This window comes from Pyrgilauda ruficollis, unplaced genomic scaffold (genome assembly GCF_017590135.1).
Source record: "Pyrgilauda ruficollis isolate IOZ18807 unplaced genomic scaffold, ASM1759013v1 scaffold27, whole genome shotgun sequence".
NCBI lineage: Eukaryota > Metazoa > Chordata > Aves > Passeriformes > Passeridae > Pyrgilauda > Pyrgilauda ruficollis.
Genome location: NW_024524044.1, coordinates 3918478 through 3935603, shown reverse-complemented (window position 1 = coordinate 3935603; position 17126 = coordinate 3918478). Strand labels below are relative to the sequence as shown.

General features: G+C 40.6%; 1 protein-coding gene across 1 annotated transcript; it reads right to left on the bottom strand.

Moving 5' to 3' along the window:
• Positions 1 to 5378: 5378 nt before the first annotated feature.
• On the bottom strand, positions 5379 to 14958 carry CAV2 (caveolin 2). The gene is made up of 3 exons (XM_041471485.1): positions 14731 to 14958; positions 14389 to 14576; positions 5379 to 7544 (listed from the first exon to the last, which is right to left on the bottom strand). Exons 1-3 carry the CDS (start codon positions 14881 to 14883, stop codon positions 7394 to 7396), a joined length of 492 nt encoding a protein of 163 aa, XP_041327419.1. The 5' UTR covers positions 14884 to 14958; the 3' UTR covers positions 5379 to 7393.
• Positions 14959 to 17126: the final 2168 nt, after the last annotated feature.

The following is a 17126-nucleotide window of genomic DNA, read 5'->3' as shown; positions in this document are numbered from 1 at the left end:
TTCCTAACTACAGTATATTTGGCTTTGGCACTTCAACAGAGAAATGACCTCGAAGAAGCCCCTGGCTAAGATGCATGTAGACACCACAGATGTAAATAACTGCACCTGTTGAAAATGCAGTACACATGGATGTGTGTTACTGATACAGCAGTTAGCAGTCAACTTTCCTTACTTTATATTGTTCATAAACTTTAGAACAAATGCCTTGAATGGAAGATTTCCAACTTTCCAAGTTAGTCGTAATATTTAAACGTAACATTTTTATTGATGCAATAATTCACTTAAGCCATCATTAGAATATTTTTGCCTGTCCAAGCTTTTGAGTATGAATATGGAGCCAAATGAGTGTATTGAAAGTCATAGACTCTGAAATTTTTCTATCCATCTGAAAAAACCTGCAAGACAGTTCTTTGTTTTCATATCTAGGAAAATTTTTCAATTAGTCACTGTCCTCCACATTAATCAGAACATTTTGATCCATCATTCAATATGACTCTGTATCTCAAGAATTACTTTAAAAAAGGAGAAATAAGAGAGATACTTGTCGATTTGAAATGCTGAATTGATCCTGCAATAGTTTCTCAGAACCACAGTCCCCTTTAAAAAATATTTCTGAATCACATAACACTACTGCTGCTAGAATAATATCATAAACTGGTGGAATTTTTAAGTTTTATGAGATGAATTCCAGAATAGGCTGCATACAAAGCGAAATGAATGTTGGTAGTGCTTTCTTGAGCTGGAATACCAAGAAGACAGCCTACTCAGAAAAAAGCATGGGTACTACCAACATGTAGGAGTGAGCAAGTTACATCTGCAGAGATGGAGAGCGATGGAGCTATGGCCTGCTGCCTCTAGCACTGCTGTATGAGAAATGCACACCAACTCAACAGCCAGAGACCTGGCCTGGATGCACACAGGATCTCTGCAAGCATCTCCTGTTACACTCAGAGGAAGAGTAATAGCTCAATGGGAAAGGGCCAAGTAAAGGCCTGCAGAAATCTTCTGAAAGTGCAAAGGCTCCATTCCCCTTCTCAGATACTATGAATGGATTATCCAGGGGTGGCCAGAAATTACCAGAAATTGTAGACACTCAAGCTGGCCTTGGAAATGCCACCCAGTCTTCTCATGGAGCTTAGCTGTGTCTTCAGTAGTGCAGGTCAGTCGCTAAGCAGGACTACATGCCACCTTGGTTGGCCACCTCACTGCCTTTCTTCATCACACCAGCCTTAGGCATTTCATACCTAATTTTAAAAAGTTTTTATTGCTCCAAAATCTTGCCTTAATTGAAATTTCAAACCCTAGGATTACCTCAGTTGAAAACTTGCTCTAAACCTGGAGCAAATAATGTGTAATTTATGATTTATTTTATCCATTTTGAGGGGAGGAAAAGTTTTGTTATGGGTAGGGAAAAAAAAAAAAAGATTGGACAAAATCCCTCAAAAACTGTCAGAAAGTGAGTCATGAAACTGAACTGGATGTGGATGACTGCTCACTGAGTGTCTTCATCTGGTGTCAAACACTCCTCCTTCCTCCACTTCTCGCCCCCCTTTTCGTTTTAAGCTTGTGTAGTTATTCCAGTTATGATATTATTAATTCTCCTGATATATTCCAGTGTCAGCAAGATCAAAATCAGCCCTGGGAAACTGTTTCCTTTATGTGTTGTTTCAACACCAACAAGGCTGTCAGGTAACAGAGGCTGTCCATGAGCAGCCTGCTGTATGCAGAGCACTTAAAAACCTGAGGCTTAGGAGTGAAAGATCAGTGCTTTTTTGTGTGCCTTCTGTTCCTGCAGAACTGCTTAACCACATATTTTTATGAGCAGTTTTGTATGTTTTGCTGGATGAAAGCCTTAGCTGCCAAAACTGTTTGCATTGAATTTTTAGCAGTCATGCTACAGATCTCACCCTGTTGCATGATAACAAGCATTAGGATAGGATAAACCAGGCCAATGTTTTCCTTATGTCATTATTTAAAGACGTGTAGTCCTGGAGGATTCATGGTGGTCATCCTGTCCCAACTCTCTCGAGGGTTTCTGGATTTTAAAATATAAGTCACTAGATCAGAATTTTTCCATAGAGATAGGTTCTCCTGGCCCCAGTATACAGGGCTGCAGCTTCATGTACACATTTGGTATTTGGTCTGTTTGTGCCTTGAATCCAAGGATTAGTTATACCAGGAGAAATGGATAGCTCTTCTCACATTCCTTCCTTCTCGCAACCTCTAGACAGGAGTGATTTCATTTTATGTGAAAGTGATGCTGCCATAAAACATTTCACAATAGCCTAAGGGCTAGAAGACTCAAATCAACACCTGAGAAACCTGAAATCAATTTTTGCCTGAGGTGTGCTGCTGCATTTCGACTCACTCCTGGGAAAGTGTATTTTGGGAAGTACCTTATTCTGCTGATAGGCAGTTAAGTATATTTTGAGGAGTCTAAGGCCCCCCTTCTTTTGGGGTTCTGACGGCTTAGATGTGACTAAGATGCAAAGCTGCTCAAATAAGGGCAGTTCTGGGCATGACAAAAGTAAAACTGTAGGTATTGTTGTGGGGGGTTATGGGAAAGGGAGGTGCCTTCTGAGTTCAGACACGTTCCTGATGGGTGGCAGCTGGGCAGGGATTACAGTTTTGGATCAAAATGCATTACTTTTTCTCATCTCAATCCTGTAGTAGGTGTGTATATCTTTTATTAGGGCTAACCTCTGTAGGTCTTTATCTAGATAGGTTGTAACTGCCTTGACTGGAGAGGCAAATAGATTGAAAGCTTTAATTCTGCAAGACCCAGCGCAAACCAAGTCCCTCTTTTGATACCCTGTGCAATATCAGATACCTTGAAAACTGAGCTGGATCATGAACAGTGGTCTATGGCAATGCTGTTCTGTACCATTCTTCCAGTTCTACCATATTATTAAATGTTCATGTGTTTTATAGAAAATATCAGACTATGAGAATTTGTCTCATTAATGGCACTTGAATACCCACTCCTTAAGGCTTATGCAGGATGGGTTTTTTGTCACTCTGCTTCTCTACCTAAGCATTGGCTGGTAAATCCTAGCTGATAGTGTACCATTGTAATAGCTTTAATAGTGTAAAATATAAAAGCAAAATCAGGTACATGGGGTGAAAAGGCAGCTCTTATTGAGCTGAGACAGCTGGAAAAATAGACAAACCTTCCTCAAGGTTTGAAATAAAAGTGAATATCTATATTTTATTCCATCTGAGTGTCTTTAAGTAGGGTCTGATTCAGTGCTATGTGAAGGAGTCCTTCTTTCTCCCACTTGCAGTTGGAAGGGGAAGATAAACAACAGCTGAAACTGAATGTCTAACACAGGTGACACTCACCCCTGGCATCAGGTTGTGAGAGAAGGGTGTAGAGAAGAACCTGCCCCACTACTTTTATGAAACTCTAGTTGCTTCCATCGGCCTTCCCAATTCTGCAGCAAATACAACTTTTTCTGTAGCAAAGAAACCAAGCCAAGCCCAGCCCAATATTTTACACTAATCAGTACAGACTCTTGTCTCTAGAGGATGATTCAAATTATTAGCTCCTCTGAATTGCCTCTCAGAAGATGTTTTCCTTTTCTACAATAAGCTTAGGAAGATTAGTGTCACCAAGCTACAATTAGTCTTTATTAATTAGCCTAATTTGTAAATCCCTGAATGAAGAAAGAGCCTCCAATTTTAATGCCTAACTGCCAGTACAGTATTTCTGGAGGCCTTCAACTCTAATTTTCATGAGCATAGACAACAGACAACACTGGTAAAGTGTCTGGTGTTTGACCTTGTTCAATTTGCATTTTTATTTAAAAAAACCCCCAAACAGATGTATTTTTCCATGTTTTGTTAAAAGAGCTAATAACAGCAATAGTTTTATCTCTGCAGGTGGGGGAATGATCACACCCTGTAAAAATAAAGAACTTACCATTCTTTGGCTTCCACTTTATACGAGTGTGTGGTCTGAGGTCCCAGAGCTGCAGGGATGTTCTGAACTTTTTAGTAAGTGAGTGCTTAAGTGAACTTTTTGGATAGGTGGGAACAGGCTCTTCATTTACTAATACATCAAAGTTTCTGTTAAGAATTTCTTTCATTTTATATGGTGAACTACTAGGGTGGTGAAAGATAAAAGTTCCACAATCAGATTAGGAGCATTTTAGGAAACAGCTCTCATAAGTAGGTAGGTTAAACTTCTCTGTGAATTAAAATTAAGAAGTCCATAAACAAAAATCCAGGGTGAGTTCTGAATGTTAGTTGTGATCTTCAGGAAAAACAAGATGCTGAAATATTTTGCAAGTCAGAACTGAGTTTCCAGTTCATGGTTGTAGACCTAAGGTCTGAAGTAACAAGAGACAGGCTGGAATCATAACACCTCACACTTATTATTTGTAATAGCTGTACCATGATGATGGAAAATCTACTCTTGGTATGAGCAATAACATTTTCCCCATTCCACAGACACAAAGATACATGAAAATAATCTGAATTGGGCATAAATTTTCTTACATTTGTTGCAGACAATGAGATTCAGTTTCTGGACTCCTTAGCCTAAATTCTCATTTGTAAGTTGCTTTTAAGGGACAGTTTGTCCACATTTCAAAGAAATTGGAACAAACCTGCTCCTACATCGAAGAGCACAGTTCAGAGCCAGCTCCCATTCAGTCCACTGTCCAACAGTGCTGTGAGCTATTCACAGTATACGCTGTGCCAGACCTTCAGGATGTATGTCAGAACCATAAAACCCTGGGAATACTTGCCTGCCAGAGTTGCCTGGGGCAGACTCACACCTGAGTATTGGAGAGTCTGTAAATATTTCTACTTCCTTCCACTCCTTTTATGGACAAAATATGAGTATTTGCCAAGCATCCAATATTTTACCCGAAGTCTGAGAGTGCACTTTTTATTTCCTGATAGTAAGGGCACACCTGTTCCAGAGAAAGATATTGCTATAAATATCTAAGAAATGAAGAGCTTTAATTACAAGCTTGCTTGAGTCTTGTAGCAGCTAGAGAAATGGTGTAAAGAACTAATCAATGACAAGTCTAAATCAAAATAAGAACAAACCAAACCATTCCACTTAATTGTGGTAGCTAGAGCCAGCTGACTTCAGTAAGCTATTTAAGAATGCATATATCCAGAAATGCATACCATAAAATGATACATCTTTCTCTGGGGAATGGCCTCATTCTCAAATCTTGAATTGCAGACTTGGGTTCCTTCAAAGCTTAGGCTTTTATAGGACTCCTTTTAGACACAAGAACTAGTACTGATTGATTTATTTTCTTTTTCTCTTTTAAATGAATTCATCAAGGGGATATTTTTCAGTGGAAAATATCTTTGTAAAAGTCCTTGGACGCTGTAAAAGAAAATAACTCTCAAAAGAGTTCAAGCCTAGCCTGGCCAATTTTTATTTTCAAAAGCGTTATTTCCATTTTTAACACAAGAAAGGTATTTTGAAGAACACATCTGAAAAACAAGCTAACTTCTTGCAGAATAAAAAAAGAACAAGAGCAGTTTCCATGGGCACTAATCATTAAGATCCAGTTTTTTAAAGCCATATGAATCCCTCTCTAAATGGCACAAATGCTAAAAATACCTTTAACATGCAAAGATGTTCTTAATTTACAAAGAATATCCAGGTAGCTTTAACAGGCCAACAGACAAGAAAAGGAAAATTCTGCATCTCATCTGTAAAGAAAGCGTGCACCCGTAAAAAGCATTAAGCATTATTTTGAATGTTGCCGAAATTCTGCAGAGAGACCTACTTCAGAGATAGCAATCATTCTGTATGGGCTTAACTGCACACAGAGATATGTAATTTTCTACTATAAATACATTAAATGCAGTTGATAATAGGGGAATTGTATTGATACTCATCCATTTCTTTATCTCTCAGATGTTTTGGAAGAACTGCATAGTACTCTATGGTGTTTGGCATTTTAAGAGTTTGTTTAAAAGCTGAAAAATCTGAAAAAAAATGAAATTGAAAATGGGAAACAGCTGAAATTTTATTATTTTATTAGATATCTCTTGTTTGATACGAAATTTGAGACATTTTAGAAAATTACATTCCAAATCATACAAACATTTTACAATTGCAACTTACCATCTGTATTTAAATAAAACAGCAGCATAAGCCCACCAGAAGGCTAATGTAATTTTAATGTACCTCTGCACATTTTATGTTATTCGGGTTTAAAAAGTCATATTAGGTGCAGAAGAAAGAAGGGTCTTTTTCAGGGGTTAGGTCTTGAAATAGTAAGAAACTAACAGAGAGAGTCAAGTCAATAGGTTAGGGGAATTAGACAAGGATACCAAGTACATTCACTTGCCTTCTACAAGAGCTTGCTACCTAGTTAAAGTGCTAGCATAGTGTCTATTGCTTTAAATATCACAATGTTCACACCAATAATATACAGAAATAGGCAGGGTAGCATTTATTACACCCAATTTTTAATAAAAACTATTTCTCATAAACAGATATTTCTTTTGCATAAACAGATAAGTTTTTTGCATTATTGTGTATAGAAACACATATAATCTTTGCTTTTACAATCATATATAATTAATATATTAGAATTGCACAGCAATACTCAAAATCTACTTAATTTAGAAAAAGAAATTTTAGTTATCTAAAATAATTTTTGCAGTGTCTCACTTGCTGCTTAACAAGTTGGTTAGAATTCAAATACTAGAGAAACTATGCTTCATAAAAACCTGATCAACTGTAATTTACAAAGGTACAAAATATACAGCAAAGTTAATCTCTCATTAAATAAAATATACAGATTAGCTAATGTTACAGGTCATTAGCTAACACCTTATTTTAAGGGATAAACTTCTGGGGAGCTTCCCCCCTCCCCCCAATATAGGAGAATTACACAACAGTTCCTTTCCCTGTATGTTTATGCAATGAGTCACGTTCACTTTAACTGCTGATAACAGAGGACTGGGTTTATCATTCTGCATAGCGAGGCCAAAAATGATCCCTGGTGGAACTGCAGTAAAGTCAGTGTGAAACCCTAGAGATCAGTTTTGTCTAAGGTATCACAGCCTATTCATTTATTTATTTATAGCAATAACACCAATCATTATCACTCTGGTGGCTTTTAGTCCTCCATGAGAATTCTCCTGTAATCTACCAATCAACCTACCATTAAAATAAAGTGTTGCCAATATACTCCACGATCACTCAGTTGTTAAAATAGTGAGCTATGAAAACTGCCTATTAATTCTTAAATGGATCTCCCTGATAATAAATGAGTTTTAATAAAAACAGCATGTTCCCACTTAAACCAGCCATTGCAATTTCAGTTTGGAATGAATGGTAAGTGCTTGTATGTTAGGTTAGCAAAGTATAACACCAGCTACAGCTACAGCAGTGTCACATCTCTGATGTTTACTCTTGGTCCAGGCGTATATTAACCATGGCAAAGCACCGGCCTAGGCTCTGAAAGAATGGCACAACAAAAACATCTGTCAGGCTCTTCCATACAGTTTGCACTGAAGGCAGGACCATGAGACAGGTTTTCACAAATGGCACCACAACCCTGCAAAAGAGAAAATGAAAAGTTTGAAGACTGGTGCTGCAACAGCACAGGGAAATCAGGATAACGAAACACAAGTGTGACATCTTATGGAAGAGAAGTGGTTCTTTACCTTTTATAACTTCATATTATAAATAGAAATATTTAAGCAACTTGACTCCACTTTCTTGCAGTCATTCTCCATCAATTTTGTTTGCTCAAGCCCTCACACCTGCATATGCACGTGGTCCTCTGGGAGAATCATTTGTATGCAACATGGGAGTGCAGACACCAGGTTTCTTTTCGTTGTGTCTCTGTTTGCTAACTGGCAATTTCTTTACATGCCATTTAGAATGATGAACTTTTGCTGTCTCTCCCTGGTCCTGGCAGGGCTGGTGCATGTGATCTGCCATAGCCCTGCTGCCACCCACTGTGGCTGAAGAGCAGTCATCCCCTAAGGACTCACTTGTGCGGCGGTCATATCTGAATGTGGGTCTTTAGAGGTTGACAGAAACACTATGTTCCCCAGATTTGATTTACTGGAAACAGCCTTTACAATCTGTTCTTGCCCTGCTGCCTCTTCTGGTGTTTCTTTTATCTGTCTGTCTCACAGGCACACACAAGTGCACAGGCATGCATGCACATCACACCACTGGTGTCTCATTCCTACCCATTCCTGTTACGAGATGCTACAGTAAAACAGAAACGGAGGCAATATCCAGTTACATCAGACTATTACAATACAGGTACATGCCACATCTCAGAAAAATGGGCTGATCCTATAAAGTTCTTCATTTGTGAGTGAGAAATGAACATTAGAATATGGTCAGAATTCCTTATCAGGGGATAAGATCTTTTTATTCACTAAGGGTGCATACTACTAAGCATTGTGCTTTCATCTCCTGAGCTTTGGTAAGCATCTGGGGATTGCTCTCCATGTGTGCCAATTCCAAAGCAATGTCACTACTGGTGGCTTGAGCCAAGCATGCTAACAGTGGAGGAGAGCCAGAAGCGCACAGACGGGCAGCTCAGGAGGGCCAGCGGATACCTGACAACTGACCACAATATTTTAAGTTATTCTCCTTCCTTAATCATTTACTGGCCTAAACCTCTGGTCATTTCACTAAGCTGTTCTTACTTGGGTGCAGAAAAACTAAATGTATACATAAATAATACTGAAGTTCTAATAGCACAAGGTTTTAAATAAGTCTCTCTACCATACTGAACATGTTTAGTCCTAAACTAGGTAAAAGAAGCTATTGATTCTTTTGACAATGATAATAAACTCTGTTCTACTTTACTGTTGCATTCAAAATTTAAGTTCCCAGTCTTGCATTTGCATAATTGCACTGCAGAACTTTCACTGATTTTGACTGGAATGACAGAAAATGCCTAATTTAATATTTCATCATAAGTCTGAAAAAAAGTTGCTGTGTATTTACAATGCATACTCCTCAGATTAACATAGTAGAAAAAACCTACCACATTTAAAATTTTTTGAAGGTTAGAAATGTACAGAATCAAAATTAATTATTTTCAGTGTTTATCTAACAGCTTTGGTCATACAATGCAAGCCATATTCTAGTACATAAATGCTCTACTCAAAGCTAGCCCAGATGGATTTAAACAAGAATAGTTTTTCTAAAACCTTCTCTTTTGTCTCTGCTGAAACACCCCATATAGCACTGTGAGCATTACTGGAAAATTGTGCCTCTAGTTTTAAACCAAACTCTGTAAACGATGTGTTTATAACCACCTATAATATCACTGCATATAGAATAGATAATTCATAGAATGAAAAATTAGGCATTAACCTGTTAGAATACAGCTGAGAAACATCAATAATGCAAACAAAACAAAACAAAAAAAAAAAAGGCTATTTTTCCAAGCAACACAGGGAAAGCACCAGAAATGGCTATTTTGTTTGTGCTGACTTTACCTCTTTTCCATTTCAGATAGTTTATAAGGACAATGTAATCGTTCCTTTGATAGCATCTATAACCAATTTGGCCTGATTTTTTTAAAACCCAACTGAACTGGAGAGAAGCAGAAAACACATTTCTTTTGGACTCTCTGTTGACAGGATCACACAAAATACAAATGAAACAAATATCACAATATGCAGAAGATTTACAGAAAGATGTAGAAGGCTGGAGAAGCAGTGATCATAGTACTTGAAATTGCTGTAGAGGTCATTCACACTGGAACTCAACCTATTTTGATTAGTGGAACTCAATCTATTTTGATAATCTTAAGAAATATTAAAATGTTTTGGTAATGTTTTATAATCTTTAAGCACTTATTATTAAATTTTTAAATTTATGGTAAATGCATGCAAAACCCAATGTAGGCTGAATCCATAGGAGGATACACGAGACATAACAGCAACCAAAGCTAATTAATGTAAATAACTTTCAATTTTAAAATAAAAGCCCATCTACTTATAGAACAATTACTCAAACCTCTTTCCTCAGAGAAGAAAATCCTTTACACCAAGGTGAGTCATAAAAGGTATTTTCTAAGTTTTAAATTATGTGTGTATTTACATGTGTACAAGTCTGTGTCCCGTCCTGCACAGGATATCTTATCCGACAGTGTGATATTTCCAGGTTATCTGAGGGTGCAATGTGCTTTCTGTGGAGTGACCAGTCACACTTAAAAATTAATAATCACATGCCATTAGAAGCCACGTATTTGTTTTTGTGACCTGACAAATATAATGTACCCATCCTTTGCTGTGGATTTAGCCTGGTCTGCACTTCTATTCACAGACATGGCAGCTACCCTGATGCCCTACTGGTACTGCTAATGTTACCATGTAATACCACATTGGGAAGAAAATGAAAGGTCTGTTGAATTTGTCATCTAAGCTGAAGACAGGCACCTATATGACCTCTTGTTGAGTCTTGCTATGTATATATAATATAAAATACCCCTCCTTCGACCAAGTGGGATGAGTTGTGTCTTTTGGGAACTGTTGAACTGAAAAGTGCCAATTACTCAATTTTTTCCCTCCTATCCTATTTTCTCTTTATTCTGTTCAAGGCATGACATCTACAAAATTATACCCCTCAACTTTTCTCTCTTTTGCTCATGTTACTTTTTCTTCTTGCTAAGCCCTGAATGAACACTGTCAAGAACCAAACACCTCTTGGACAAGGCAGGGCACAGTTTAATTCCCACTGATAATGAGAATCAAGTTTTTACAGACTTGGGCAACAATGTTGGAGTAGTCATGCACCATTAATTCAGATTCTGGCTCCAAAGTGAAGAATCACACCTTCTCCTGTAATGTTTTTCAGAATGGAATCTCAGACACGTCTTAATACTATTTTTCAATTGCTCTATGTTTCTGTGCTTAAATTATCTAACTCCATGTACTACATCATGATTGTGAATTAAGTCTTGTAAGGCTCTACAGTACAAGCAAGCATTGTGAAAAGATAACTAAAAATTACCTAGCAGTTGTATAGTTTCTTGTTGCATGCCATTAACCATTGGGACAAGTGAGGCAACAGATAACCACCAATGCCTTTTCACAATTCATACACAGTATTTGAAGTACATTAAAATAAAATATTATGTATTCCAGACTGGAAAAGATAAAACTACTAAAAAAGAAGCAAGGCATCATCCACATACTTCCTTTTCCTAAACCAAGGGATATGTACTGGACATCAAAGAAGAGCATCAAGACAGCACCACCTGATTATAAGGTAGGCCTTCCTAGCTGTAGTGTAATTTATTTCGATTTTAAGCAGTCAAGGGACATGGTTTTAGGGTTGAATGTGATAGCAGCAGTTATATAAATGAAGTTGTAGAATACAAAAAGGTAAGAAATAATGCATGTCCATATCTGCTTTTCATGTAAGTCTATGGCTCTGTCTTAGCACTGTGAATGGAAGCTCAAGTGGAGAAGCGCTGTGAATACCTACGGCTTTAGCCTATGATGTACGGAGCTGAGTGAGCCCATCTCAGATCCAAGGCTCAAGTTATGGATCATTGATTCTTAGTGTAAATATGCAAAGTACTAGAATGTTATTTTGATAGGACTACAAAAAAGCATATATGACATTCAAGTGTTAATTTCCAAGAGGTTGCAAACATGTGTCTTGGAACAAGAATCAGTCACTCATCTACAAAAAATATAACAATTTTGCTTGAGCTACCTGTAAAGCCAGAAATGTTCTGTTCATGTTCAAAAATCAATAACCTTAAGAGCTACAATCTCAGGACATATTTAAAAGCTTGCTAATTCCACAGAAAGATGTCACAACTCAGTGTGGCCTGTATACTCTGGTGAGAATGACAGCCATCAATAAAGGAAAATGTGAAGTTGACTTCCTTGAACTGGCTTGTAAGTGGAACATCAGCCTGCTAGCTGGCCCAGGTTCAGCCCATCACTATCTTTTACTGGGTAGTGTGAAACCAGATTCTGGCTCAAGCAGCCGTTTTGGGAACACAATATGCTCCACCTTTATGGTCAAAAATGAAAATTAGTTGTATTACTATACTTTTTCTTAGCTTTCTTTTTGCAGGTGAGAGACAACATTTACTATCAGGTGTGATATGGTGTGATGGGGCAATTCACAAGGCATCCTTGAGCATGAGACATGCTAAGTTAGACTTATGTGGATTTTTAACACGCTGATGAAACTGCAACAGCATGCGTGACATCAACAGAGCATTCTGCTTGAGCACCTCCAGAAGTTGTTGAAACACTTTTGAATTTAGCCCCAGAAAAGGCTCCCTTACAACACATCAGCATCATCACCTCACTGGTTTGGATGATAAAAGTGAAGCACAGAGACTCTTAGTGGCAGCTAAGGCAGGTTTGCCCCAGGTTTCCCATGACATTTAAACAGCTGAAGACAGAGTTATAATGGAATTCCCTTTCTTTCATGTACAAAACAAGGAGTTTTTTTTTTTTTTCAGACCCAATGGGACTACAAGGGAACTAGTACCCTGTATTTAGGGCCTTTAAATGCGCACTGCTTTTGCACTACCCTCTCAAATGCAGCAACACTGAACTCCTCACTCGCATGACATCTGGAATATGAAGAGGTGACAACTTAGAGATGCCAACTTAGTCTCAGTGTGTTCCACCTTTGTGTCGGAACAAATCCAGCTTGAGTTTGTGGGAATATGAGGCAGTATTGCCTTTGGATGGTAGCACTGGATGGAGTCCAAGGGGATGCAGATAGCACTACTGAGTTATGTGATTCTTTCACATCCATCCCAGGTGCAAGGAAGATCAAAACCAAAGATGAATTCTATGTTGACAATGAACCTGGGCAAAGAAAATGATTTGTTGGGGAAGCAAGTGTGTTCACAGAAAGTTGAGAGAAACTTTTCAAGTGAAGTGCTACATTCAGACAGTACTATTTCACATGTACTGGGAACCCACAGTTCCTGAGATAGTCACTAGGGACTACGTGCATAAATAGTAACTGACCTCTGAGTCCTGCATCAGTAAAATCCTGTATCCAGTCTGTGAAATTCAGATACAAGATCCTTCTGAAGCACAAAAAAAAGTACTACAGTTTTAATAAATTTGTCATTGATTAATTTTTCCGCAGATATTTCACTACTGGAAACCTATATATACTCACCATACCCTTTTGCAGTCACACTGCACACTATGGCAGAGAGACAGCTGACAAATCTAAAAATCTGGGCAACACTATGCCTGTGAACTGTTTGTTTGTAACAATTTGGGAACAAGAGATATAGCAAGTGGGCATCCCTAAACTGCACGGCAACTCCTTTGGATATTATGCAAACACTCTGTTCCAAAATTCAAGTTAATCAGTTTTCAAAGCGGCTGGACAATGTGACCAACACAAGCTTCCATTGTACTTCCAAAAACTGAAATCTGCACCCATGAGATTGCCACCACAAGTTCAGATAATCAATGTATTCCTAGGGTTTTGAGTTCACTTCCAGTTTCTGTATTCTGTTTTCCTTGATAAAAGGAAAAGGATTCCAGTGTTAACCAAATCAAATTAAACTTTATCCAAAACTCATGTATACGGAAAATCCCGGTTTGCAGAAATAATGTCAATAATCTGCATTCATGCCTTCCTCTACAGCCTTTTGGATTGTCAGTTCTTTCCTCAACATCATTATACTCCTTGCCTTTCCTGGTTCTCCACCATCATCTTCCTTTGGTCCCAAAGTACTCTTCCTGATATTTTGTGATCATATTATGCTTAAAGTACACAGGTTTGCTGTGACTTGGATGGCCGGTGTATTTGCCTGTGAACTTGTGCCATGGCCAGAGCTCAGCAGGGTTTTTTGCTTAGGTGGGAGGGTTTTGGAGCACTGCATCTAAAGATAGCTATGCACCAGATGCAAGGCACTGGCACTACATTTTATGGCAGTAACATAGAGCCAGCTGGGCCCTCAAAAGCTTTCTTCAGTCTGTGAGAAAAACAATGAAAGAGGTAACGGTACTAAGAAGCTAGTAATAACTTCAGGTGTTATATTTCTGCCTACATAATTAATTTAAAACGCACATTTGAACAAATTCTGCACTTCAGTTTAGAAAACAAATTCAGTCACTATTATCACTGCAGAAGCCAGCCAAGGCTGGAATGCATTGCTGTAGGTGCTGTCCAAGTGGGAACACAGGCTCTCTGCCCCAAGGAGCTTATATAGTCATGACAGACCGCTGGTAAAACCGAGGCAGGGAACTGAATCACAGAGAAAGCAATGTTTCCTTTTCTGTTCCTTTAGAAATAAAGCAGCTGATATTAGCTGATCTGGCTAGCAGTGTAAAGTCGGCGCCCGGTGGCTGGGCAGTAATGAATGCTAGAGAAGGGTTCTGCGGGGCTGTCGGCAGAGCCCGGACACAGCACGCCCTTACCAGATGTGGAGGCAGCTGAGCGTCGCGAAAACGATCCCCACAACCAGGGCCATCGGAATGGCGAGGACCAGAGTCAGGACCTTGTAGATCACATACTTGCTGAGCTCAAACAGAGCGTGGCTGCAGATCCAGACCTTGTCGAAGGAGTGGGTGAGCTCGGGCTCCGCGATCACATCCTCGAACCCCAGCTGGAACAAGAGGAGGCTCTACCGTCACGGGGAGCCGGGGCCCGGGGAGCCCGCGGGGGACGCCCCTCGCCGAGGACCCGAGCACCGGCCCCGGCCCCGGCCCCGGCCCCGCCCGCCCCCGGCCCGGCCCGGCCCGGCCCGGCCCGGCCCGCACCTGCAGGTGGGAGTTCAGCCCGTGGGGGTCGCGGTCCAGCTCGTCCTCCGCGCACTTCTCCGCGTCCGACAGCGCGGGGCCGCCGCTCCGCGGGAAGCTGTCGTCGTCGTCCATGAAGATGCGGGTGTCCACTTTCTCCGTCTCCAGCCCCATGGCGCTGCCGCCGCTGCGCGGCTCCGGCCCGGCCCTGCCCCGTCCGCCGCCGCTGCCCCGCCGGGCCGGGCCGGGGCGGAGCGGGGCTGCCCGGGACACGCCCCGCGGGCCGCGCCGGCGGCCGGAGCCGTACCGAGACCCGGGGACCCGCGGGTCGGGCTCGGGGTGGGCGCCCTCCGGCAGCCCCTGCCCCTCGCCCTGGCAGCCGCTCGGTGGGCGCTGAGCCCTCCCCGCCGGCTGCGCTGGCTTTCCCCGTTCGTCTGCGGTGCCCGGCTGTCACCGCGGCCTCGCGCCCGGCTGGCCTTTGTCAGCGCTTGTGGCATCGCAACAACGGGCAGCGGAAACAGAAAGCGGAGGGGATTGTGCTCTGGGCCGTGCTGGGCCGTGTCTCTGGCCCCTTTGCAGCTGTAGGAAACAGGGAAAGAAGCGGGGAGGAGAGGTGGGTCGCCACTGCCCGCCGAGGTTCCCGTGCCCGGCCCCACTGGCCCCTCACACTCCAGCGGGATTTACTTGACTGGTGCTGCTTAAACTGACTAATTTTTGCTGCAATAAAATACTGCATCTGCCATTACAAGTATTTTCATGCTTTCTTTGGGTTTTAACTTCAGTCCATAAAAATTATTTCCTCTATTTTATTGAGAACGTGTTTTAAACTTGAGTGATCTGTATAAAGTCACAAAACTATTATAACGACTGCTAAAAGTACCTGATAATATTGATATGCAGAGTGATCTCATGAGCTGCCAGGAATTCATTCTTGCTGCATTCAATAGCCACAGTCACCTGTCAGTCTCAGACAGAAGTGATACTACTGATCAATCATTCAGACCTGTTAAATTAGAGAGGAAGTTGCTAATTTTAACTTCCTTTAATTTTCACCACTACAATAAGTTAAGGAGAGCTTTAAGCTTTAAAAAGCTCACAAGAAAGTGATACAAAAACAACTATTCAAAATTTGGGTATGATATCACCTGTTACAGTGCTCAGGTTCATGCCTCATTATTCTTGCCTGAAACTTGTGCAGAAAAGCTTTGCATCTATGTGTAACTCCTATTGATGGGCTTTTTTCTCCCTTATTAGTGAGCTTAGTGATGCTCACGTAAATGTTTTGGACTAGGTCTAAGAAGCCTGCAAATCTGAGTTTACAGTAGGTTCAAAGGCAAGCAAAGGAACAGCGCGATGACTCAAGACATACTTATGAGCTGCATTTCTGCCCTGCTTCCCCTCGCCCCTCCTGCCTTCCTCCATTACTCTTTGCTCCATGAGTGAGAAGAATAAAAAAACAATTGGAGTTGAGGCTCTGCCCTACCTTTCAGGGTCCTTCTGTCCAGCAACTGTTACTTTTTTGGCCTATTGATGTGGGGATGTGAGTGCAGCCCAAAGGCATTCATCAGGTTTCTAGAATTTGCTTGGCTTAGGCACAGAAATTTGGATTTGGTGCTTCTGAAAAGCAAGGTAGGAGCCAGCAACACAGGCTCCCAAACTAGCTCCTTAGTTAGGGGGGGCTAGGCTGACAGAAATCAGACCATACTGGTTTGTACCAACTATTTCCTACTTCTCCCCTCACTAGAGGCATGGATCAGGTGCATGTTCACAACCTTGGACCTGCTTCTGAGCAATTCTGCCCATTTCCCAACCCCTCCTGCTGCATCTCACTCAATCCAACCAGCTGGAGCTGTGAGTCCATAGCTTTATTGCTCAGTTCTAGCTTTCCTAAAAGCTAGAGAGTGGTTCTTCTTGAAAGATCTCCCAAATCACAGTCTGCCACTGAAGAGTGGGCTTGCAGTTTCAGTCCCATTTATGAAAAGCAAATAGCTCTTTCTTGTTCATGTCCATATACTTTTTAAAATTTGTTATTGTATTAATTAACATTGAGAAAGCACCATGGAAAAACCAAGAGTTTACCTTTGTAATCTCTGAGGATTTGAAATAAAGTGATGATGCAATTGCTCCTGAAAGAATAATATTTTTCGTGGAAAGCCTATTTAAGAGCAATAAAACCTCAAGTCTGCATATGACTGAGGATTTTGGTTATTAAAAGCCCCTTAAATCATGCTGTCTTCAATAACTTTGGTAGTTATTTTGGAAAATATTTGCATATGACTTATCTAGTGAAGTTGAGAGTAAAGTCAGAGCAGCATCAAGTTCTAATCCCTGGCTAATGCACAGAATAAGAGGAGGTATATACCATGTTCAATAAGGGGGATTTTTCCAGTATCCATGTTCAGGGACACCAGGTTCAG